Genomic DNA, 25,947 nt, shown 5'->3' with positions numbered 1-25,947 from the left:
CTTTTCAATACAAGTTGTGTATGAGTGAGTGAGAGAGAGAGAGAAAGAGAGAGAGAGAGAGAGAATGAGAGAGAGGGAAAGAGAATTGTGGTGTTCATTCTATGCCGCGCCCTTGCACCATTCACACACTGAAAGTTCACATGGCACACTTTAAAAATACTGGATGGGGACTGGGGAGTTTATTTTCAACTCAAGCAAAAGTCAAAATGCAGAGAGTTAAACTGTAACAAAATAAGCTACCCTCCCTCACTGAAGCCAAGTGTTGTTTTGAGTTCCAACTACTCTGCACATCACTTTCAAATACAGGCTGTTTCAAACGACAATGCGAAACTAACAATTCAGGGTTATGACAAATCTGATACTTTTGTAAAACAGATTCCGATTGGTTGATTTCACTGAGTGATCCAATCATACTGCATGCTATCAGTTTTATACTTTTTTTGCCCTCTGGGACACAATCACAATATTCATGTCAATAAAAAAAAACCTTGTCATGATAATGATACAAACAGAACAACCAACCGCGACAACAATAATCGAAAAGAGGATGGGCCTGAGGAGAAATGCCAGAACGATGTATCACGTTCACAAGTTTTTCAAAACACGTGGTTGGAGCTTTTCACGTAAAGTGGATTCTGATAGTGATTCTGTTCAGAAGTATTGTTCTAACTGTTCTTCCAGGAAGGATGAGGACACTATAGTTGTCTGCCTGTCAAGGAAACTATTAAGCACAACACTATTGGAAATTTTAACTATAAATTGTATATCTATATACTTATCCTATCTCACATTAAGTATCTCTCTTCCTCTCTTTGACCCAGTGTGGAAACATGCTGTCAGCATGTTAAATCAAATCTTCTTGGCCTCTGACCACCTGACCTCTGCCTCTGCAATAGACGCCTGTCAATCATCATGTACACGCAGCCGATCACATGACGTCCTTTACTTGTCAGTCTCTTCTTGGAGCTGCAAGTAATCTGTGATGCAGGGAAGGAAGGGTGGGCATCCATCGCGTGAGATAGGATAAGTATATAAACATACAATTTATAGTTAAATTTCCAAATTTTTAAACTTTTCCTATCTCACGTTATGCATTATCCCACAGTTTGCTGGAGGGCTGCAAATTACCCTCTGACTCACTGCACAGGCGAGGATGCATTCCACAAGGAGGCCAAGAGTAGCACCAACTCCTGATGTGCTACTCTGTACTTATGATGGGTTGCTTCGGAAACCCCTTGGCTTACACGGCACGAAAACTCTAGGGAGTGGGTGCTCCTGAGTAAATGTGGGTTCAGCCGCAACTTTTGCTAAGCAAAAGGAAGCAGTTTGGCAAGGAATTAACGCTGCAGCCCCACAATTTATCAGGAGAACCCAGTGATCTGGCATGTCCCTGCTTTGAAACTACCCCCCCCTCCAGACACACGCTGGTTGGCGGTGAAAGGAGAAGTAGCCCAGATGCTCAACTAGTTTAACGTTTAGTACCGATCTCCCTATTTACCAAGGTCAGAAAGGACCTAGGAGCGAATGCTTCAAAAATGTTTGGTAATCAGACTTCAACGCTTCACTGACGTGATTGCTCAGAGAGTAGAGGTCAATAAGCGGAGTGTCGATCATCTCTGCACACGCACAAGACTGCCCGCACAGTCTATCCAACCATGGGTATGACAGTACACCATGCCCTCGTTCCCTAGGTGAGAACAATCTAGCCCATTTGAACAAAGTACATAAGATATGGATAACATTGATATCGTTATTATGCACATAGCAAGACCAAGAATGCGGAGATGCTTATCTGCGTGGACGGGTCAACTACACCTGCTGCGCCAGGACCAATGGACCGAATTGATGAAGGTCTTCGATGTCCGTGACTGATACATCCCATAGACAATGAGCAGCAAACACAGTATCTGACTTCCAAAAGCAATCTTCCATAATGACTTGCAGTGAACAGTTCCTCTGGAGTGCCATGTCTCATGGTGGAAGCGAGCGCATGTGTCTCATGAGGCTTTGCGGACGAAGGTGGTTGCAGCTTCGCAAAGGTGTACGCTCGCAGAATCGTGGATCTCATGAGAAGCAAACCTCTTAGTTGCGGTGTGTAGGGATCAGTTCCAAATTCTTTAGATTCACCAACCAGCCTAAGTGGAGAAGAAGCCACAGAATACCAGCGTCGTTCCGAGCCTGGATGCAATCGTCTGTGTAAGTCTCGAACACAATCCCCTCGTGATGCAGTAATTTGGTGATCGGCCTGGTGACCTGTGTGAATAGCCATGGGGCCGAAGAAATTCCAAACGGGATCACAGGCCATTGGTAGTGAATTCCCTAGAACATGAATCGCAGACACATCTGATTTATCGGGCAACTAGGTATGTGCAAGTAGGCGTCCTGGAAATCTAAACTGACCATAAAATCTCCCGGTTGATAATAGTCTTGAGCAACGTTACAGACACCATTCGAAAGCGCCGCATCGAACCCATAATGCTGTCGAGAGAGCGGCGCTTCAGAATACAGAGCCACACTGGAGTGATATGGTTGAGGAAGCACTGAACCGAGACTGCTCTGTTGTAGTGGAAGCGCCGCTTTAGAGTGAATCGCTGAATCGACAATAAGCGGTTGAGTGAGCGCCGCATCCAAACGAAGCTGTTGTTGAGAGCGCATCACTTCAGAGTGAATCGAAGCAATTGCGTGAAGTGGATGAGAAAACGCCAAATCGATTCCACCCCAACCACTTAAGTGAATCGCCGAATCGGACTTAATCGGCTGAGCTGCAACCACATCATGGCCTTGAGTGGTAGACCGAATCACTAGAGAGTTTGTGAGTCAATGGATCAGTCGGGTGATATTGATGAATACTGCAGTATTGTCACAATAGACACAGGACGCAATGAAGGTTGTGGTTGTCATAAAACCACCATACATGGTGGCGACGACAATTCGCCCACATCCGGCGAGGACAATCATCTCAAATTCTCACTCAGGTATGAGTCCGAGGCCTCATTTAAAAAAGCTTCATCTTCTGATTTCGAAGATGACCATCTAGCAACTAATTTGTGTCATTCTTTCCTCGGCTTTTAGGGGCAGATTACACCAGACTTCATGATAAAAGTAGACAACCCAGCATGTTGAGTCACTACCCTGTGGATCGGCACGGAACTGAAACCACTCTGAGGAACCAAATAGGTGATTCCACTCGGCACACCTGTAAAACCGTAAAGTACTACTTGCCATCGGTGAATCGAAACATGCTGATGCACTGGAACGAATGGGTTGGGGAATCACTGGAGTACGATCGATGCAAGCAAGCCCTGAATCATGCTGGTGAATAAACAATGCGCCAAAACAGGTTGTCGATTCACCCATCGGGGGTAAGGTGAACGCTGTCGCATTGCGAATCGCCGCATCAATTCCAAGAAGGTTGAGCAAACGCCACATCATGTTGTTGAAACGCTTCCCCGTTAATCGAATCGCTACAATGCAGAGGCTGGGATAACGCTCTCAAACGATTCTCTTTGTCCGACCCACTCAAATGCTCTGGGATGTCACGACCGAAGCACATTCAAAACAGTAAAAGAATGTCGATCCATCTGCTAAATGGACGAGTGATCCAGAATCGTAACAACCAACATCAGGCGGGAAACGACTGGTGGTGGAGAAAGCATACCATTTGTGGTGGTGACAAAACTACACTAGCGTCCCTTAAACTCCTCGACGGATGAAATAAATGCCTGAGATCCTCACCAAGATAAGAATCCGATGCCTCCTGTAAAAAGTCTTCATCTGCCGACCTAGATGCAGAATGCCATGCCATTAACTTAGGGCAGTCTTTTTTTCCCCCTTTTTAGGCGCTGAAGAACCATCTTCTGCCCTGTGCTTATCTCTATCAGACGTCCTCCTCTTATTCACCCGCTGGCACAGATCAAATTCATTGTCATCTAATCAAATACACAAACTACATCTACATGACCTCTCACATAAGCAAACACAGTCGACACAAGAATTGTTCAGATCTGCCGACGAAAAGTTGCAGTTAAAGTCACCACAACACTTGTGTTTAGAACTTTTCTTCTCTTTAGAAACACCCATCGTCAATCACTAAATCAAGCTATCAGTTCTCTTGCAAAACAACAAGTCCAGCCTGTGGTGCGACAAGAAAGAGAATGACAAGTAAAGGACATGTGGTCGGCTGCGTGTACAGGATGATTGACACGTGTCTATTGCAGGGGCAGAGGTCAGGTGGTCACAGGCCAAGATTTGATTCAACTTAGCTGACAGCACGTTTCCACACTGGGTTGAAGAGAGGAAGAGGAGAGAAATATGAGATAGGATAAGTTTAAAAATTTCAGTTTTTACTTTGAACTTGAAATTGTGAACTGATATTATTGCCTGATTGTAACAAAATGATTGTCATTTTTATTTCTTAAGGACTGAGTTATGATGATTGGGTAGTTGGGCATTCCTTCCTTCTTTCTATTTTACACACCTTATCATAGGTAACATATATTATTTTGTTCACTATGTAGGAAAACAACAATGGTTGTGAATAAGTCCGAGAAGATATGAACTTAAACCACAGAGGTAATTACAAAACTTGTTTTATCTTTTTACCCAATATACCAATGCTCTGAAAAGCAATTGCACAATGTATCAGTAGTAAAAATTGCAGTGTACTGGCAAACTAGTAATACCGCCCTGTCCTAAAGCTACTAAAACTGTGGATATGGTGTCATCTCACCAGCATCATCAAGCAGCAGATTCTCTGGCTTCAGGTCTCGGTGAGTTACCCCGCGGGAATGGAGATACTCCTGCAACAAGCCCTCAATAACTGATGTCATCTTCTCCTTGGATAGCAGCACATGTGCATGTTTCTACATAAAGTGGGATGCTAGGGTATAAACTGTTGCAATATCTAGAGGTACCATACATAAACTGTAGAGAGGTACTTACCAACCCCGCCACCAGCTGACGGAAGTATCGTTGGGCATCACTCCACCCCACCCCACCCCATTATCAGCACACCACAACAGAGGTACTCACCACCCCTGCCACCAGCTGACGGAAGTACCTCTGAGCGTCAGCCTGCCCCATTCCCACATCAGGTTCTGTGCAAGAGAAAGTGGACCATACAGACAGTAACATGATCTAAACAAAAGAAGAAAAGTTCACTTTGTGTGCATGCATCTATGAATACGTTTTCTACAACACTCCTCCACAACAATCCAGACTTTTATTCCTGGCCTATTCTGTCAAACATCACCCTCTACAACAATCCAGACTGTTATTCCTGGCCTATTCTGTCAAACAACTCTCTTCCACAACAATCCAGAACATTATTCCTGGTCTATACTGTCAAACATCACCCTCTACAACAATCCAGACTGTTATTCCTGGCCTATTCTGTCAAACACTCTCTTCCACAACAATCCAGAACATTATTCCTGGCCTATTCTTTCAAACAGCATCCCTCCACAACAATCCAGAACATTATTCCTGGCCTATTCTTTCAAACAGCACCCCTCCACAACAATCCAGAACATTATTCCTGACCTATTCTGTCAAACAGCTCTCCTCCACAGGCATACTCCAGGAACAGGTACTGGATCTTGCCATCCTTCCGGAAGCCATAGAACTTGATAATGGATTCATGTGTCAACATCCGATGAACACAGACCTGGGCACAAATAGCACAAGAATTGTCACTAAGGTGACATATTGTCCTGCCACAAATTATCAAATTAAACTTAGAAAGTAGTGAAAGTGAAGTCTGTAATTTAGGATGAAGTTAATGTCAACAGGATCACACAGGCATGCCCACTGTATCTCCGTTTGATGAGTACATGCCGTACGAAACGTGATACACTCTAGCCAATCAGGCACTGTGTAGTCTATGTCATTGCTATTTGTCAACAGGATCAGTCAAGCTCTCTTGCTCTGTAGTTATTAAAATACACCAATATTTTCAACACACAATTTGACCTTGACAAATATGTCTTAGTGTATGCAATATGCAAAAGTAGTAATAAAAAAACTGCTTGTCAGAAAATATTCAAAGGAAATCTTCAAAGTCGTTGAAAAATCAAAGTAACGACCCCAGTACTTCCTGTATCGTATGCTGCACACTTAGCAAACAGAAGTCTGTAACTAAACTATCGATAGTCACATATACTATCAATGTATCAATAGTTTTGTGTTCCTACCATTGACTTATTGCTATCTGTAGACAGTTAACTTTGCATGTGCAACTAACTCACAGTCACACAGACCTGTAAATTAACATCTTCTTTATTGTGCATAACACAGCGTTTCGGAGCATATGAATGCTCTTTCATCTATATGCTCCAAAACATCATGATATTCAAAGAAGTTGTAAAGAAGTTGACATCCATAAATCTTGCTTTTCGTATGCATTCCACTTCTAAATGCCCTTCAAAGATTTGTGTGAGTGTAGTTTAACCTGGTACTCAGCAATGTTCCAGATACATGGCGTTGATCTGTAAATAATCGAGTGTGGACCAGACTGTCCAGTGAGCATCCAAAAACATGTGCATTCATCAATGCACTTGGGGTACAATGACATGGTTCAACCAAGTCAGCAAGCCTGACCACCCAGTCCTGTTAGTCATCTCTTACGACAAGCATGGGTTACTGAAGATCAATTCTAACACGGATCTTCGCGTCCTTATCCCTACTAATTAGAAAAGAAGCAACATTTCTGCAGGAAGAAAGGCCCTGTTTCCAATTCAAATTCATCGGTCTAAAACCATACAATGGCGAGTTGTATTGTCAGCAACATAAGATTATGCATGATAAACATTGCCACAAGTGCCCTATGACACATTCACATAATGTAATAATATGAAACGCCAATAACAGAGATTCAGCAAACACAATGATCCTTTTGAGGAGATTCATTGGGATAACAGGCAAGTAAGTGGTGAGACCTTCATGAATGAATCAATGTCAGTCAGTGACAGTCAGTATCTAATCACACTCAAGTTTATTATTATGTTTTACAGATTAAGACAGAAATGCAGCAAAGAGGCTTCAGGTGATCCTGGCACAGTCAGGCTGGTAAAGCTCATCATCAGCTCAGGGCCCTCGCCTCCTCTACACGCAGCCCAGACAGCGAATGGGACTTCTCACAGGAAACACGGCCTAGTCAAACCCACCAAGAACTTTCCTGAGAAGGCTCCCCAACACTACAGCCTTCTGCATTACCCAGATTGTCAGAAGAGCTGTGCTCCTGGTAGAGAACTCAGGCACTCTCCTGATCTGCGCCTAGAGTTCAGGAGGTACCAAACCAAGGGCACCAAGAACAATTGGGAGCCTGATGACAGTGTACTTGGGATGCATGTGAGACATTTCAAAGGCGAGGTCCGTATAGCAAAAAGTTGGCTCCAAGGTTTTTACACCTGGTCACAGGTGGGCCCGATCTTGACACCACAAGCTCACTGAATCACTAGACTCCTTGCCCACCATGCTCCCCCTTAGACATCCATTACAACTCAGTCACTGCAGGTGACAGTAGAGAGTGTTCCTACCTCCTTCCGCACATTTTCCTCTGCTGTTGGAGTCTTTTCAAGGTTGATGATCTTCACAGCAACAGCTTCCTGGGTCTCATTGTTGACAGCAAGCTTCACTCTGAACAACAGCGAGCACCATTAATGCTCTCTCAATACTAGTACCACCACATGGCTGGATTTAGTTTTATATGCATGTACCATTACAATCTAGTAATATTTATGTTGTTATTCAAGTCATGTGAACCAGACTCTCAAAGCACATGGACCTAGTTTCAAATGTATTTTGCACGGACATATCTGAAAGTATCAGAAAAAAATGACTTGATCTAATTGTCCACTGTTTATTGTGGGAGTGGGCAGACGTTTACCTGTGAAGCTATCTGTCATCATTACATTTAGGTACTAAATGTCACTATAGATGACAATCTAATTAAGAAAGAATAGTAACCATGGTAACTCCAATCCACCACACGTACACCAGGTAACCATGGCAACACAGGGACTACTCACTCTCCAAATGGTCCCTTCCCTAGAACCTGCACAAAGTAACCATGGCAACATGAACTACTCACTCTCCATATGCTCCCTCCCCTAGAACCTGCACAAAGTCCCAGCCATCAACAAATGCTGTCACCATCCTCGTCTCCTCACATCACTGACAGGAATTCTGCAAATAACAATATCAAAGGTAACATGGACATCCACTCTGACTTGAAATTATGCTGAATCTTGTACCATACAAGCGATGGCCTAGAGAGAGTTGTAGGGAGACTAGTTGTGTTAAGAAGACACTAATGTAAAATGAAAAGAAGACACAAATTATGAATATGAAGCAACATAATTTGCCTCACAGTAATTTACTGGATGACTCCTTTAATGTGCTTTACAGCATTTTATGGACAGCTTTTATGCATGACAGCATGTCAAAGAAGTTGGTATCCATATTTTTTTCTATATTGTTTTGTAATAGTGTCTATACTTGAAAAATGAGAGAATGAATGAGTTTTGATTCTATGTCCCTTTTATTATATTCCAGCCATATCATGTCAGGGGACACCAAAAATGGGCTTCACATATTGTACCTGTATTGGGAAGTGAAACTGGGTCTTTGGTGTAATGAGCGAACAATCAACCAGTTGGATACCCTACCATGTCTTGAAAAATGATGTGACAGTGAATTTTGCTTAAAGTCAATAGCAAGCCGTTCATATATTTGCAGCATATAAATTAAAGCAGCTTACAGAGCTATGTCATTCCCCAGCAGCCTGCCTCACACGTCATATACCATCACAGAAAAAAACAATAACAAGTTACCTTGGCAATATGGAATGTAATCACTGACTTGATGCTGCTACCTAGAGTTAGGCTCTTTCAAGAATCAACTAGCATTAAACATTTAACAAAGATGAAAACAAAAGAAATGACAGAAGTACTGAATACCTTCCTAAATACTGATAGGGACGATGGGGTAGCCTTGTGGTCAAAGCATTCACTTGTCACGCTGAGGTCACGGGCACGATTCCCCACAACGTATTATGCCCATTCTTGGTGTCCTCAGAATGATAATAAAAGCAGCGTAAAAGCATACTCACTAACTCAACTAAATACTGATAGGAATTTTGTACAAACTCCATTTTTAGTACAATTTCTAATGTTTTTCACCACCCTGATAAATACAAATTAAGTGAGGGAAGGAAATGTCATTTTCAAACGTTAATGACAAATGCTCATTTCATGAAATACGTTGTTGACGGTTGCCATGAATGAGGTTGTCAATGTCCATCATATTTTGAAACTTTAGAGACTGGTCTCTGCTTTAATCAAGCAGTATCTCTGTTAATGTTCAGTTTGCAATGTTTATTACTTAATTGTTTATGTTTTCAAGTCTGAAGTTTGTTCATACAAATTGCATTTGACCATTCTTTTTCTTCATTAACTAATCTGTTCTGAATGCACTGTGAGAATGTGACAATGTTTATTTACCACTGGCATTTACTTAGGTGCAGTCTAATTTGTTCAATATTATTTGCCAAAGTTGAATATTAGAACCAGACTCGTGATCTGGCAACTAAGACCAGATAACTTTGACTATTATGTGCCTGGTAGATGGTCCGACTGTAATCTAACTAATGATGAGCAGAGAGAAGACCACAACGGGACAGCTGACTCAGCGATCACCCACACCCTGCAGCTGCCTAGCCGGATGTTGTTGACATCACGACGACATGTGAATAACTTCATCTAACTGCATGTATATACGATCTACAATGAAACGTGTGACTGAATACCGCTAAATGTGACATCAAATACTGAATTATTCGGTAGCATCTGTGTTCAACAGCAGAAGACTCTCATTGTCGTGTCATCACATCATTTCCCCGTTTTGTGCTTACCGCCATTGCTGTTTGTCACGTGATTTATTGGTGTCACGTGATACATATAAATATCCCCATGACACAAATTCGTACTTTTGGGGTTCTGAAATAGAGAAAGAAACTGAAAAAAGCACGTTTTGAAATATTTTAACTCAGTCCCCAATAACCTTAACTTGGAGCCTATCCAGTATTGTGTACCCACATGAAAAGAAGCGTCAATGACACTGTACGAAGCGTGAATAAACTGCCATTAACAAACTGTTGTTAATGTTGAAAAGAAGCGATATGCACAATCCTTTCCACATCCATAAAAAGAAGACTGCAAAAGTCTGACTATTTCGAGAGGTATAATCTACATTTATTTTATAGTCTCCTGGTGTAACTTCCAGTAGTATTCTGTCTGTACTATGTAATTGTTTGTAAACAATCGAGTTTGGACCTTACAATCCAGTTACACAATGCTTATACGGGATCCATCAAATTTGTTCTTCAGCATTGTAGCATAGGTTATATTTGGGATTACACTTTCTTGTTTAAGCACAAATTCTACTACTCTTCTCTCTGGGGGTAAGACGGCTGACTGTGCGCTGGCGATTAGGTGCCTGACTCTGAAGGTGTGGGTTCGAATCCCGGATGGGACTCTGCTCAAACAAGTACTAGAATTTATACAATATTACGAAAGTGTAATCCCAAATATAACACGTTACATTTGGCCACTTTCTAGATGGCATTGTGTAATCAGTTTAATATTGTACCTCTCAACCTCTAAAGTGCCACTCAAAGAAGTCAACCGTTACTGGCGTTAACATTGCGACAATCCTGACGATGTGGCTAACATTCTGTGATCTCTCACACAGTACATGTTATGAAATAAACCAAAAACCCAGCCAGAAGCCAGGCCTTGTAACTTCACCATGCTACCAGCCCGGAATGGACATAACCAGACCTGAAACCAAGATAATGTAAATTTGCTCAGATGTATGGAACATCTATTTTTTAACGAGACCATAGGACTGGCTAGCTATAACTTTAGACCGTCCGTTAGAAATCTAGCCCATCTCGGGCGGTCAGGCGGGCCTTATTTCATAAACTGTTAAGAGATGGTTAGCATGTAGGACAACTAAATTCCTCACAATTCCCTCAAACAGACTAGGCAGCTGTATAAAACACACAGTATCCTTGTTTATTAGATGTAACAGGTTGGCAGTGTCCTAGTTCAAGATTCTAATGATAAATATTTTATATTGGGGTTACGCTTTGTCATTAATGTACTGATTATAATATTCTTGTTGAGTCAGATCAAAGATTCGAACTGCCACTCCCTCACGAGGCACCGAATCGCCTGTAATTCAGAGAATGAACCAATAATTAAGATGGAATTTTGATGCTTCCCGCAACTGGCAAACATCCAGCATTCATTAGGTACAATTTAGATTTACTTATAATTACAAACACGTATTCTATTAAATGTATACTGTTCATTCGTCAACTACAAACGTCGAGTTTGGGAATAGTTGTGAAATATGGGTTAAACGGCATAGATAAAGTCTGTAACAAAACTCGTCTGTTGCTGATGCCACAAGTAAAGACATTTTTAGACAAACTGAGGTTGTCATCCAAGTATAGTTAGGAAGAGAAAAGGAATTGAAATGTCATTATCCGACCAAACCGCTCTGGTCACCTCTTTCTGCAGACAGACTGCTGGTCTATTACGAATATTTTACTGGTCAACCAGTCTAAAACAGACTTTGCAACGTTCTTAGCTGTGAATACATCCAGACGCACCTCCAAAGTTTTCTCAGAGATACTTCTAGAATTCTCCAGCACACGTCGAAAGACTTCTAACAGATTTCATGAACAGTGTAAAAATATTGCAGCAATTTGCGACCATTCCTTAACACCCTGTTGTTTCTCTTAGTAGCTTTTCTTATGTGTCGTCAGATTAATGTGGGAAATATGAATTCATATGCTTAATTTATATGCAAAATGTCTATCTTTTGAATTATTTTTAAAACTTGAAGGACTATTTCATAGACAATCCACTCCTGCTTGTAATGATCAGTCAGTATACATATCAGGGTATCATCTGAGTCGCCCAGTTTGTTTGATCAGTCATATCAGGGTATCACCAGAGTCGCCCTGCTTGTTTGATCAGTCATATCAGGGTATCACCAGAGTCGCCCTAGCTGTTTGTTTGATCAGTCATATCAGGGTATCATCTGAGTCGCCCTGTTTGTTTGATCAGTCATATCAGGGTATCACCAGAGTCGCCCTGCTTGTTTGATCAGTCATATCAGGGTATCATCTGAGTCGCCCTGTTTGTTTGATCAGTCATATCAGGGTATCACCAGAGTTGCCCTGCTTGTTTGATCAGTCATATCAGGGTATCACCAGAGTCGCCCTGCTTGTTTGATCAGTCATATCAGGGTATCACCAGAGTCGCCCTGTTTGTTTGATCATGAAAATTGTGTGTGATTCGAAACAAGTGTATGAACATATTTAAAAAATAGATATTTCCATGTACTGTCGTATATGATTTTCCAGGATTGAATTATGTAGACATAAAGTTAAAAAAGTTAACTCAGCTATAGCCGGGATTATCCCTGACCAAATGAACATGCGTAGATTCTCTTCTGCATATGCTAATGATGAGGAACATGCTGTAGGCGCTTTCGGTTGGGGTTCCACCCGATTCTGTTCAGAAGCTCCACGCCTCGGCGTGTGCCGAGCAAAATATCACTGTGAGGAGTTAGCTGTAGCCAATCAAGACGCCAGTCACCAGTGACGCGCTTGGTGACATGCCTAGCGACGGCTATTGTCCCCGTGGGGGTTGGAAAGGAATGGATTAGAGAGTCGGAATGGCGCAAAAATCAAACATGACCCAATGTAATCAAGAAACGGAACTCCCTAAATCGTGCCAAGCGCCTTCAGAAGCTTTGCTCCAAAGACTTACACGTGGACATGGGTAAATATTACACAATGTTAGATCTACTGATTTTAAATGAGTTGTGCCCTAGAGAATTAGTATTCGTGAGTGGAATCAGGGAGACTATGTATTCTGATGTTTGGGTTGAGATGAATGATGGGCAGCCTATGGGTTTAATCGTGTGTCTCGAGAGTGAGTGAGTGAGTGTAGTTTTACGCCGCTTTTTAGCAATATTCCAGCAATATCATGTCGGGGGACATCAGAAAAATGGACTTCACACATTGTACCCATGTGGGGAATTGAACCCGGGTCTTCAGCGTGATGAGCGAACACATTTACCACAAGGCTACCCCACCGCCTCGTGTGCCTCGAGAATGAATGTAAGCATAACGTAATGATTATAGTATTTTGTAACAGCAAAGCTGGGTGATCTGGCATAAAAGATGAGTACTGTAAGACATTCACTGAAATACAACGGTGAATGTGTGGTGAAAGGTTTTCGGACACAATCTGCCATCTTTGAAAGCAGGCGAGTTTACGTTTGGATTGGGCTATTGTAGGGTTTGGGGTTAGGATGAGATTTAGGGTTTGTGTTAGTTAAGGTTAGGGTGATGTGACACGAGGTGTCCGGTATTCTGTAACATACGTGTTATCTCGATCTGTAAAGTTGGGTGTTAGATATTGTGATTTTTTGCATGGTGTCTTGTGTTTAGGATAGAGTTACCTTGTATGATGTAGTATGTAACATGTTTCACAATTCGACAGTAGAAACAAGAATGGATGTTCTTATCTATCCGAAAACGAACCAATAACCAATAATGTCCCAGGCATTACAGTCTGCCGCACTGAGTGATGTTGTGAGGGTGGCAGGTAGATAAATCAAGTCAAGATCAGACAGGACAGGGTCTGACTTGAGCAATGTGTAACAGATCTGTAAATATAGAATTCGTTAGGTGATATTCTAAGGTGACTTCCATGCAGACACAGCGAGCCTGCCTGACACCCTCAACCCCGATCTGAACTGGTCTTAAATTAGCGACTGCCAAGCTTGAATATGGCATAGCCTTTCAGACACCCTTGACATTTACATCATAACCAGCATATGACCATCTACCATATAGTGGGGCTGAAAATGTAAACATTTGCAGGACCATAGCTAGCTTGGAATAAAAACCTGAGCATAGCTTTGTGTTGTCTCAATGCAGAATTAGTAATTCAATGACTTTATCAATGTACTAGATAGACTATTGCTTGAAAGTGACAAATTCAGAGAAATATTCAGAATATTGTATGTAATTTTCCATTTATGCTTGGTAGAAATTGATTTTGTCCTTTCATCTCTTAATAATGCTATGTTGTGATGTTTTCTTCTGCTCAGTATTCTGTCTTGCATCATAGTTTTCTTTATTATGTGGTAGAGGTTAGTATCCCTCTTGCGTTTAGTACTACCAGCTTAGAACTAATGAATACATTGATCATACTGAATGGTATGTAACCTAATTGCATGTAAGTAACATCAAAGATCAAGGGCTCACAAGATACCAGCAACAGTGACTGGTTGAAATAGTAGACAGACATTTGATGTTTGGTTCACCTTACTAATGGAACATGAATATGTTTTAAATTGAAATTACTCTTTCAGTCTTGGAATTGCACTTAAAATTTTAAGTAATCCACACAAATTTATGGATGTCAACTTCTGTTTTGATGAACACAACATAAATCCGCCTAACCTTCCTTTAACTATATTAACTTTTACATGTTGCCTTAAAATGAATAAATGTACATGTTCTTCTGTTTCTAAATTTCTAGTTCAATGGTGAGTCTCCTGAACTTTATGTCAGAGCAAGCTGAAATGGAGAAGAAATGTGTCCAAATCTATGCAGAGTTTGAAACAAAGTTTAAGAAGGAGGTCCTTACTGAAATTGGTAAGCTTTCAATCATGCTGACTTATCCATCCATCCATCCATCCATCCATCCCAGTGTAATGTAGCCCAGTGACACTGACATTCAAAAGAAGTTTTGAGAGTCAAGCAACAGTTTAAGATTCTGTCTGGCTGTTCTACATACATGCATCAATGCATAATGTTTATATTTTAGTCCTGCAAAGTTAAAAGAAATGCAAGTCAAGTTATTATTGAGATCATCCTGTTGACTGAATCAATTAATCCTGAAAATATATGTGATTACTTCTAAGTTTTTGTTGGAATTAGAAATAAATTTTCATCAAGTGTGACTCAGTGTTGACATATTCTGTATTAATTACCACATCCATACAGGTGGCACCATGGCAGAGAATGATGATGTGAATGCTGTCCTGAAAATCTGGATGGCGTCTTTCAAGGAAAAGCAGGATCAGCATAACAAGTTATTAAACTCATTGCAGGCTGAGGATGGCCCCATTTGCAGCCTTCAGATGTAAGTGCTAATTGATTTTAAACAGGTGTAAGTGTACCAGGACAATAATTATTGAGTCCCCCAAATTGTTTATGGAACAATTCAAAAGGTCAGTGTTTGTAAACAATACTCAAAGATCACATGTCAGAATTAACAAGAGATTCATGAGTTTAGATGTGAATGGTCCTTTTGTTTTTCACAGGTACATCAACTCAGAAAAGGTCAAGGCTGAAAGGGAGGCAGTTCTGTCATATATTGTAGAGGCAAGGGAAAAGCAGGCTTTGCTGGAGAAGGAAATCAGACAGCTACAGGAAGTGAGTGTGTGGCATGTTTGTACTGAAACTGACTTTCAAAATCCAGAATGTTTTCTTCCTAGTTATTTAATGAGATGCCATTCTATGCACACATTCAACAGGGATATTCAGATCTGGCTGACCTATGAAATTAAAGTGCTTGACATGGGGCAAATGATCCATAACTTGTCCTTGGACAAGTTTGAAATAGACAGTGTAAACTTTCCTCTTCAAAAGTTTTTCAATATTAAAACGAAAAGACCTAAAAGAGTAACAATAACCACCCAAAATCTAGTACAAAAGGACAGAACATATGGAACAAGCTTTTCAGTATTCTTGGTTAGGCAAGTCCCAGTGGCTGTCCTACCATAATGACACTGGGTTAGAATTCACTGAGCTTTTCTACTTCAGAATCAGATAGGGCAAGTGGAAAATTATGTTTACTTACAAGGAAATTGTGATTCAAGAACCCTGGTGTTCTGTGTGATACCAGGTGTCGTAGTTGGTCTTAAATATCATGGTTTGATGCTTTAAGCTTACTTGGAACATCAAACCTTATGGGTACACTTGTTTTCACATAGGCACATATAAATTATCAGTCTGGCTCCCTATGACAGTATTCGAAAAATTGTATTTGTAATCCCAGGTAAATGAAATTGAGATACTTATACTAGCCTGACTGAGGCCAGAGTAGTAGCTGAAGTCACTCTACAACGATAATAATACTGGCCATTTATGACGCACCTTTTCCACTCACTGGTGCATGTTCAAAGGGCTATCACATTATTATCCCGGACAACCCATGCTGCCTGTGAGGTGCTACAAGGTTATTAGTCACATGACTTGTCTCACCAGGTACCCAATTTCTGTTGGGTGAACAGAGGCAATTTTGAACAAACTAAGGTGAGACCACATGAGTCACTTGTGCTATGTTGTATTTTCCACTGTTTGATCCTCAGGGTTCACTACATTCTGTTCACAGGACTTTTTCATGGCTAAAGACAAGGAGGTTGACCTGAAGCTGCAGCTGCATGCAGCACGTGATGACCATGCCAAATACGGTGCACTGATGATGGAGTGGAAGAAACTGGAGGCTGAGGTTGAGATGGCCAAGATAACCTACAGACAGAAACTTGGAGAGGAAAACTCAACACGAATGACTTTCATAAATGTAGGTTCTTGTGCAGAGGTTGTAACAGTGTAGGTGATGTTGTGTCATACATAAATAGAGGTAACTTGTGAAGTGGTTGTCACTGTGTAGGTGATGTTGTGTCATACATAAATGTAGGTAACTTGTGCAGAGGTTGTCACTTTGTAGGTGATGTTGTGTCATACATAAATGCGGGTTCTTTTGCAGGGATTTTATCTATGTACATGACATTTATCATGTTTATACCTCATCTTTCGAGGGATAGCCGGTTTTCATACAGCAAATCGATGGGAATATTTTGAATACTCTGTGGCAATAAAACATGCACATGAAAAATGAATACTATAGGATAACTTTTGGTCTGTATTTTTTTTAAGTCTTGGTTTAAATACTACTTTGTAGGGATTGAAAAGATTCCAAGATCAGTCTGATGCTCTGGAGAAGAGTCGCCTTCAAGTCCTGCAAAGTGTGATGACTTCCATGATACAAACTAGCAAACAAGCAGAAACCCAGAGGTAGATATCATGAGTTAAAATTGTCATCAGTGTTAACAGATGGACATGTAGACTGACTATGTACATAAATATACAGCTCATACAATCACCTACATCAGACTGGTTACACATACAACAAATTTAATATCACATATTCGCTGAATTGTTTTTGATCTGACTCACTAAAATATGGCATATGAAACATTTATGATGTTAGGCTGGTGTCAAGTTTGCTCAACAAGGTAAAGTTTTACCCATCAGCTGACTGGAACAGTTTGTCTCAGTGTATTCTCAGAGCAGTCAGAGCCAGCAGTTCCATCTTCGACTATCTGTTGTTGTTACAATGTTTTTGATTTTTTTTTGTTTCTCAAACCTATACATCTTATTATAGGAAAGAGAAACTGGAGCCATTGTTTGATGAAGGAATTTCCCGCCTTGAGAAATATGACCTTGAGAGAGAAATTGCCCTCTTCAATAAGCACAATGTGTACAGACATGAGTTCCCTGTGGAACAGGTGAGCAGAAGAGTGTTCTTGGGTGTAGTGAAGACACATTTTGAACTGTTGAAGTGGGACAAGCTAGATTCACCCATCTGAAGTGTTCTGTCTGTATCAGGCTACCCTGCTGTTGGTCTATATAATTCATACTACCTTGTGTATAGCTATATTATTGTGATACAGGTACACCCTTCTGAAGTACTGGCCAAGAAGGAAATAGAGGAGAAGTCTCTCATTAACAAGGCACTGACAACGAAAGATGACCAATCTGTAGAGCTGAATAATGTGTAAGTTCTTCGTTTCTTTATGATAACCCATCTGTAATGTGTCTGCCTCTTAATTTTCAAACCTGGATCAGACAAACTAGTGACTAATATCACATGTGTATCAGAGACACATGTTGAATGGGATGGGATCGTGCGTAGTGCTACATTTTACCTACTTTTTATCCCTAACAAGGGGGTTCGTGGGATATAGAAATGAGTTTTGCCTGTGCGTCAGTACGTCGGTCACACTGTGTCTTTCTGAAACTATTTGTGATAGCTTAACCTTGTACAAGTGTCAGCCATGGTCCCTAGGTGTGCAGCCATGGTCACAGACTCTAGGTGTGTCTATTGGGTGTTTAACCCATATATGAAATTTGTTTTTGTTGTTTCCAAACATGACTTATATTAGGCTGTGACTATGAGGATGTCATCTTGTCCAGAACAGAACTTTAAAACCGTTCATTATTTCTTTCAACAAACTTGGCACATAGATAGGTGTAGTGGTGCCTTTTAAGCACTTTTGGTAGTTTTGGGTCTCTGAATAAGATATCTTTTTGCATTTCCTTGGCAACAAGTTTGATTTTGATTGAAACTGGTGGTAAGTGCTCTTTTCCGGAGCAGAACCTTAAAACCTTTCAGTACTCTCCTTCCACATTTTAATATAGTCACAGACATGGTTGATATATATCATTGTTTCCCATTTGTGTAGACTGATGCTCATGCTGTTGATCACTGGATTATCTGGTCCAGTTTCTATTATTTACAGACATATTGCTGAAACTAAACTCACTGACTCCCTGCTATATACACACAAAACCTTCAACTGACATATACATGAAGAGTATTTTGCCATTGTGAGGAATTTTGATGGCTTTGCCTCCTTGTTTAATATGAAACTCATCATTGTTTACAAATCTTGAGACAGTTATGTGTGTTAAATGTGTAAGCTATATGAGCTGTCTAAAGTCTAGTCAGTGATGCTTGTTAAATGTGTCTATAAGCTACTCAATCAGTGCTCATGATGGTGTTTCACTGTAACAGGACATTGGGCCAAGTTTCAGATGTCTGTCTGACACATTGAAAATTCACAGGACCCACAGAATAGAATAAAGTTTTGACATTTCTTGGAATTGGCATAGAAATTATTAACGTTTTATGATAACAAAGATTTCTAAACAGCAAACAAGTGTCACATGCCTCAATTACCAACTTCACGCAAAGACATTGTGAAATATTCAGTTAGACACTGGGACTGGCAGGTTGGTGATGTCTGTCTGACCACTGGCGAATCTGCCAAAGTTGTTAGAGGGTCAGATGCTAGCTATTCGTGAACACTTCTCAGTTATATGATCTGTCAAGAGTGTGATGTATATTACAGCCAAGTCCTGCATGCTGAAGGCCAGAAAGCGGGGTCTCGGAGATCCATATTAAAGCTTGCTACCCCAAGTAAGTACTTCAGTCTTTATCAACACTTAACCCATGTCAGCATGAACCCCCAAGTATTGAATGTGATCTGAGTGTTATGTAAGATCATGAAACTTAATGGCCCTGCTAGGGTCATACTGGTAGAGTCAAACTGGTTCAGACACCCTGGACAGTGTGTCTATAGCCTGGTTGTGGTACATATCATCCTGGTTGTAGTGTGTGCCATGGCCTGGTTGTAGTGTGTGTCATGACCTGATTGTAGTGTGTGCCATGACCTGGTTGTAGTGTGTGTGTCATGACCTGATTGTAGTGTGTCAGGGCCTGGTTGTGGTGTGTGTGTCATGACCTGATTGTAGTGTGTGTCAGGGCCTGGTTGTGGTGTGTGTGTCATGACCTGATTGTAGTGTGTGCCATGACCTGATTGTAGTGTGTGTCAGGGCCTGGTTGTGGTGTGTGTGTCATGACCTGATTGTAGTGTGTGTCATTACCTGGTTGTGGTGTGTGTGTGATGACCTGGTTGTGTGTGTGTGATGACCTGATTGTAGTGTGTGTGTCATGACCTGATTGTAGTGTGTGTGTCATGACCTGGTTGTGGTGTGTGTCATGACCTGATTGTAGTGTGTGTGTCATGACCTGATTGTAGTGTGTGTGTCATGACCTGATTGTAGTGTGTGTGTCATGACCTGGTTGTGGTGTGTGTGTCATGACCTGATTGTAGTGTGTGTGTCATGACCTGATTGTAGTGTGTGTGTCATGACCTGATTGTAGTGTGTGTGTCATGACCTGGTTGTGGTGTGTGTGTCATGACCTGGTTGTAGTGTGTGTGTCATGACCCGGTTGTAGTGTGTGTGCCATGACCTGGTTGTGTGTGTGTCATGACCTGGTTGTAGTGTGTGTGTCATCACTTGGTTATGTGTGTGTCATGACCTGGTTGTGGTGTGTGTGTCATGACCTGGTTGTGGTGTGTGTGTCATGACTTGGTTGTGGTGTGTGTGTCATGACCTGATTGTAGTGTGTGTGTCATGACCTGGTTGTGGTGTGTGTGTCATGACCTGGTTGTGGTGTGTGTGTCATGACCTGGTTGTAGTGTGTGTGTCATGACCTGGTTGTGGAGTGTGTCATGACCTGGTTGTGGTGTGTGTGTCATGACCTGGTTGTAGTGTGTGTGTCATGACCTGGTTGTGTGTGTGTGATGACCTGATTGTAGTGTGTGTGTCATGACCCGGTTGTAGTGTGTGTGCCATGACCTGGTTGTGTGTGTGTCATGACCTGGTTGTAGTGTGTGTGTCATGACTTGGTTATGTGTGTGTCATGACCTGGTTGTGGTGTGTTTGTCATGACCTGATTGTAGTGTGTGTGTCATGACCTGATTGTAGTGTGTGTGTCATGACCTGGTTGTGGTGTGTGTGTCATGACCTGGTTGTAGTGTGTGTGTCATGACCTGGTTGTGGTGTGTGTGTCATGACCTGGTTGTAGTGTGTGTGTCATGACCTGGTTGTGTGTGTGTGATGACCTGATTGTAGTGTGTGTGTCATGACCCGGTTGTAGTGTGTGTGCCATGACCTGGTTGTGTGTGTGTCATGACCTGGTTGTAGTGTGTGTGTCACGACTTGGTTATGTGTGTGTCATGACCTGGATGTGGTGTGTGTGTCATGACCTGATTGTGGTGTGTGTGTCATGACCTGGTTGTAGTGTGTGTCAAGGCCTGGTTGTAGTGTATCTATGGCCTGTTAGTCTACCCATGTGCTGGTTGTTTCTTCTGTCTTTAATTTATGATATCGTTGGAAAAGTTGTTTGGACTATTTGTTGTTTTGTTCCCAATAATGAGATGCTATCATATACCTGCTGAGTGACAGTATGGTCTACTGCTATGATGTGAACACGATCATAATTGTATCCCCTTGATATTTCATATTTCGGGCTGGGTGTCTGTGGTAAACCTATAGGAACCATGGGGAAAGAATATACAAGTATAAACATTCTTCCTTCAGAGGAAGAGAAACAAACCTGTCATGTGAGGTTTGCCGTCCCGAAAAAGTCTGATATCTTCTACATACCTGCTAGAACAATCAAGAAGAAGAAACATATATTCGGGAAGAAGAAACATATATTCAGGAAGAAGAAGGGGAAGAGTGAGTTATGTTTTGCTCCTTATGTTAGTAAAACAAATGCTGTGCATAAACTGCAGTGATGACATCTGGTTCAGAACTGGTCATCAGTAACCTGTGACATTTTCTCAGTAGACAGGTGAAAATTCTATTTCCTAAAACCATTGCAATTCTCTAATATTGCTGCTCTTGTGTGCAACATGACGATAGAGATTACCTGCAGTGGGTACATGACGATACAGATTACCTGCAGTGGGTACACCATGACGATACAGATTACCAGCAGTAGGTACAACATGATGATACAGATTTTCTGCAGTGGGTATAACATGACAATACAGACTACCTGCCATTGGTGTTTTAAGTATAGATGTTTACACATACATTTCCTGAACACTTGGATTTCTTTCACAGAGCGCGCTAGAAAGAAGTATCCAATAGTACCGACTACAGCTGTCGGTATCACACACATCCCACAAGGCCAGACAGTCAAAGTTTATGCAATGAAAGACTTGACTGCTAACTCAGTGAATGATCTCACGTGCAAAGAAGGTATGTTAAGTACATCACTTTTGGTTACACTGCAAAATACTGGCCAAGGAAACATTCTGCCATTCATCATTAAAATCGGAAATTGTTCTTCATGGTTTATTATAATATGTTGAATCTGTGTGATTTTAATCTAGATAACAATTATGGAGAAAATAGTGGATTCTCTAGTACCAAGAATGAATAAGCGACCAGTACTGAATCATTAGTTTTGACAGAATTTCCTTAGACTAATGATTTCTGTCAGTTTGGGATTAATGCTCAATTCAGAGGACATTTTTTGTTGCAAATAATTATCATCCATATGTTGTAAAACTAAAACTAAGTACAATGTTTCTTATTTATACTTACCATATGGATTACACTCTTTCTCACTCACTCTCTCACACTTTTGCCCTCACTCTCACTCTCTCTCTTTCTCTCTCACTCTCCCATTCACTCTTTCTCGCCCTCACTCTCACCCTAACCATCTCTCTGACTCTCTTACCCTCACAATTTCTCTTACCATCACTCACTCTTACTCTCTCATGCTTACTGTCTCATCCTCACCATCTCTCACTTTCTACCCTCTCTCACTCACTCTTACTCTCTCATGCTTACTGTCTCACCCTCACCATCTCTCTCACTCTCTACCCTCTCTCACTCACTCATGCTTACTGTCTCACCCTCACCATCTCTCACTTTCTACCCTCTCTCACTCTCGTACTCTCTCATGCTTACTGTCTCACCCTCACCACCTCTCACTTTCTACCCCCTCTCACTCTCTTACTCTGTCATGCTTACTGTCTAACCCTCACCATCTCTCACTTTCTACCCTATCACTCACTCTTACTCTCTCATGCTTACTGTCTCACCCTCACCATCTCTGTCACTTTCTACCCTCTCTCACTCACTCATGCTTACTGTCTCACCTCACCATCTCTCTCCCTTTCTTCCCTCTCACTCTCTTACTCTCTCATGCTTACTGTCTCACCCTCACCATCTCTCACTTTCTACCCTCTCTCACTCTCGTACTCACTCATGCTTACTGTCTCACCTCACCATCTCTCTCACTTTCTACCCTCTCTCACTCTCTTGTACTCTCTCATGCTTACTGTCTCACCCTCACCATCTCTCACTTTCTACCCTCTCTCACTCTCTTACTCTGTCATGCTTACTGTCTAACCCTCACCATCTCTCACTTTCTACCCTCTCACTCACTCTTACTTTCTCATGCTTACTGTCTCACCCTCAACATCTCTCTCACTTTCTACCCTCTCTCATTCTCTCTTACTCTCTCATGCTTACTGTCTCACTCTCACTCTCACTCTCTCTGACACACTGTCACCTGACATTGACAATTCCAGGATGCAAGATCTACATGGTGAAACCAACGATGAATGACCGTGCCTTTGGTTACATTGAGAAAGGAACATTTATCAAGAAAAGGATCTATGGCTACTTCAACGACCAGGATGTCAGCATCTACAAGAATCGAAATGAGTCTTCCACCTTCTGGTTCCTTTCTTAAATAACATGGACCTGTTTATCCCCCAAATGGATCTGGCTATGGACTTGATATGGACTTAGAACTTGGATGCTCTTTGATACAATCGGATTTGTTACACTGTATTTTTACAGAATTTTACTTGACATGTGATATGAATTTCATAGCATTTTATAATGTTAATTTGTGCAATGGTGGGATGAGTGATTTTTCAGAGGTATAGAACAAGTGTGCAAATCTTTTTATGAAGATGATTTTTGTGATGCAATGAGTAGATTAATCCAATGTAGGAGAGATTGTTGACATAGAACTGTGTAATGTTTGAATCTTTCAAAGTACCTGGATGTATATGGGAGGTCACTTCAAAGAGGTCAAGCCTTTTATGAGGCATTAGGCAATATGGAGCTGACCAGCAAACATTAGGGGTCCCTCAATTTCTCCATTAAAACACCCACCCAGTGTGATCAGCGAGGGCTCGAGTGCCTGTTTCCACTTGCCTGTTGCTCACACCAATGAGACCCGGGAGGAATGAAGAATACTCATTCCTCCATTAATCCATCCACCCAGTGTAATCAGCAAGGAACTTAGGGCACACATTTCTCCATTAATCCATCTGCCCAGTGTAATCAGTGAGGAACTTAAGGCACAGTTTTTTTCTCTCCATTAATCCATCAGCCCAGTGTAATCAGCAAGGAATTTAGGGCACACAATTCTCCATTTCTCCATCTGCCCAGTGTAATCAGTGAGGAACGTAAGGCACAGTTTTTTCTCTCCATTAATCTATCTGCCGAGTGTAATCAGCAAGGAACTTGAGTCACACATTTCTCCATTCATTCATCCACCCAGTGTAATCAACAAAGAACTTTGGGCACACATTTCTCCATTAATCCATCTGCCCAGTGTAATCAGGAACATTGGGCACAGTTTTTTCTCTCCATTAATCCATCTGCCCAGTGTAATCAGCAAGGAATTTAGGACACACATTTCTCCATTAATCCAATGTATTCAGTGAGGAATTTAGGGACCGCATTTCTCCATTAATCCATCCACCCAGTGTCATTAAAACGGACACATGAGTACACAAGCAATGCTGATGTGATATTTCTACTACTCATAAGGAAGTAACTTTAATTGGTTAAACACCACTGGTTATACGTGTCTCATTCAGTTACTCCTATCAACCCTACTACCACCAATATCCTATTACTAACAATATTAATACAACTAACATCCTGCTACTAGCAATAATACTAATACAACTAATACAACTAATACAACTAATACAACTAGTACAACAATAATGTTGGAAAGTAGGGTTCATGTGTCCCCACTTCACTACATGTTAAGAAGAAGAAGGGTTTATTTGTATAAAGGCCATACGACCCATAGAACAAGATGGTACAATAGTGATTTTGGTTACCAGTTTCATGAAACAACGCTAACAGGAGCAGAATAAACATGTTCTAAGTACTTGACAAAGTTATTTATGATATTAATGTCTGATGATGTACATATGCTATGGAGGGAATAATAGTATCCATGGACCGTTTTTGGAATGTAACGGCGACGCATATCCTCATAGCGTTTACAAATATAAACAATATGAATTTCATCTTCGATACTTTTACAGTGTTTACATAACACAATGTCGTCATTGGAAGAGGCAATACTTCGTCTAGTATATTTGATACCAAGTGCACTAGATCCTGATCTGAATAACGTGAAAAGACGTTTAGATTTATTACTTATGTTCAATGATAGATATTTTTCACAGGTGGGGACATGTGGGGACAGTGTGTCCACAGTTGATGGAGGAGCACAGGTTTCATGTGTTCCTAGTATACCAAATATTGACTGGAGGTGGAGATAATACCATGTACCATAATATGTTTGCATCCGGAGCATGCACAGGTGCTTTATAAATAACCGTTGTTATTATTACATGGCCAGTGTATTCACAAGTGATGAAGAATGTAGATTATACCACATGTAGGGCGCCAGTGAATTAGAAGGTGATGGACGAATGTAGAGTACACACATCCCACATGTACACTGTTCAAGTGAGAACAGAGAACATGTTTATCCACGTCACCTATGACCCAATGTTTTCATGAGAAATGTGTAGTACATGTCTTGATCAAACTATCAGTGCAGATTAATTGGGGTAGAGTGCAGCCACCTCTAAACCATCAGTGCCAAATATTTTATGGGAGAAATGTTGAGTTCGAGCACACCTGTTGAATAAACTACCTGAACAGAGTAGTGAGGGAACATGCTACTAGATATGATACTTCTACTCCTAGTACTAACAAAACTAATACTACTAACATCCCGCTACTGCTGATATCCTACTACTAACAATACTACTAACAACACAACTAATATCCTAACACCAACATTCATGCAATAATGTAAGTTATGTGGAACACAATATTATCTCTACTATACCATACTCGGACAGAAT

At 41.1% G+C, this 25,947-nt stretch overlaps 2 protein-coding genes across 3 annotated transcripts in view; one reads left to right on the top strand and one right to left on the bottom strand.

The window, feature by feature from the left end:
- The window catches only part of LOC137287274 (serine/threonine-protein kinase Chk1-like), a 29,603-nt gene extending 19,664 nt beyond the window's left edge, over nucleotides 1-9,939 (bottom strand). Inside the window, exons 1-6 of one of the 2 annotated variants that reach the window (XM_067819511.1) lie at nucleotides 9,911-9,939; nucleotides 8,090-8,184; nucleotides 7,536-7,635; nucleotides 5,542-5,665; nucleotides 5,032-5,096; nucleotides 4,730-4,799 (exon numbers count right to left, since the gene is read on the bottom strand). In XM_067819511.1, the coding sequence (XP_067675612.1) occupies nucleotides 4,730-4,799; nucleotides 5,032-5,096; nucleotides 5,542-5,665; nucleotides 7,536-7,635; nucleotides 8,090-8,154 (424 nt within the window). In that variant the 5' untranslated portion in view covers nucleotides 8,155-8,184; nucleotides 9,911-9,939. Of the gene's footprint in view, nucleotides 1-4,729; nucleotides 4,800-5,031; nucleotides 5,097-5,541; nucleotides 5,666-7,535; nucleotides 7,636-8,089; nucleotides 8,185-9,805 lie in introns of both variants that reach the window. The other variant, XM_067819518.1, reaches the window with a different exon arrangement.
- Nucleotides 9,940-12,750: 2,811 nt separating this feature from the next.
- LOC137295986 (uncharacterized) lies at nucleotides 12,751-23,507 on the top strand. The gene is made up of 12 exons (XM_067827643.1): nucleotides 12,751-12,857; nucleotides 14,631-14,746; nucleotides 15,098-15,236; nucleotides 15,418-15,529; nucleotides 16,491-16,679; nucleotides 17,061-17,173; nucleotides 17,544-17,667; nucleotides 17,833-17,936; nucleotides 19,294-19,361; nucleotides 21,332-21,472; nucleotides 21,863-22,000; nucleotides 23,344-23,507. The coding sequence occupies exons 1-12, from the start codon at nucleotides 12,751-12,753 to the stop codon at nucleotides 23,505-23,507; spliced, it is 1,515 nt and encodes a 504-aa protein (XP_067683744.1).
- The last annotated feature ends 2,440 nt before the right edge of the window (nucleotides 23,508-25,947 follow it).

This window comes from Haliotis asinina, chromosome 1 (genome assembly GCF_037392515.1).
Source record: "Haliotis asinina isolate JCU_RB_2024 chromosome 1, JCU_Hal_asi_v2, whole genome shotgun sequence".
Lineage (NCBI taxonomy): Eukaryota > Metazoa > Mollusca > Gastropoda > Lepetellida > Haliotidae > Haliotis > Haliotis asinina.
The sequence above is the reverse complement of the archived record's forward strand: the minus strand, read 5'-3'. Positions and strand labels throughout refer to the sequence as shown.

What these genes read in the sequence shown, in the direction of transcription:
- LOC137295986 (XM_067827643.1), top strand. Translation starts at nt 12,751, where the DNA reads ATGGCGCAAAAATCAAACATGACCCAATGTAATCAAGAAACGGAACTC. An exon ending in AAACAAGCAGAAACCCAGAG is followed by an intron (nt 17,174 to 17,543) that starts GTAGATATCATG and finishes ATCTTATTATAG; the next exon opens with GAAAGAGAAACTGGAGCCAT. An exon ending in ATGAGTTCCCTGTGGAACAG is followed by an intron (nt 17,668 to 17,832) that starts GTGAGCAGAAGA and finishes ATTGTGATACAG; the next exon opens with GTACACCCTTCTGAAGTACT.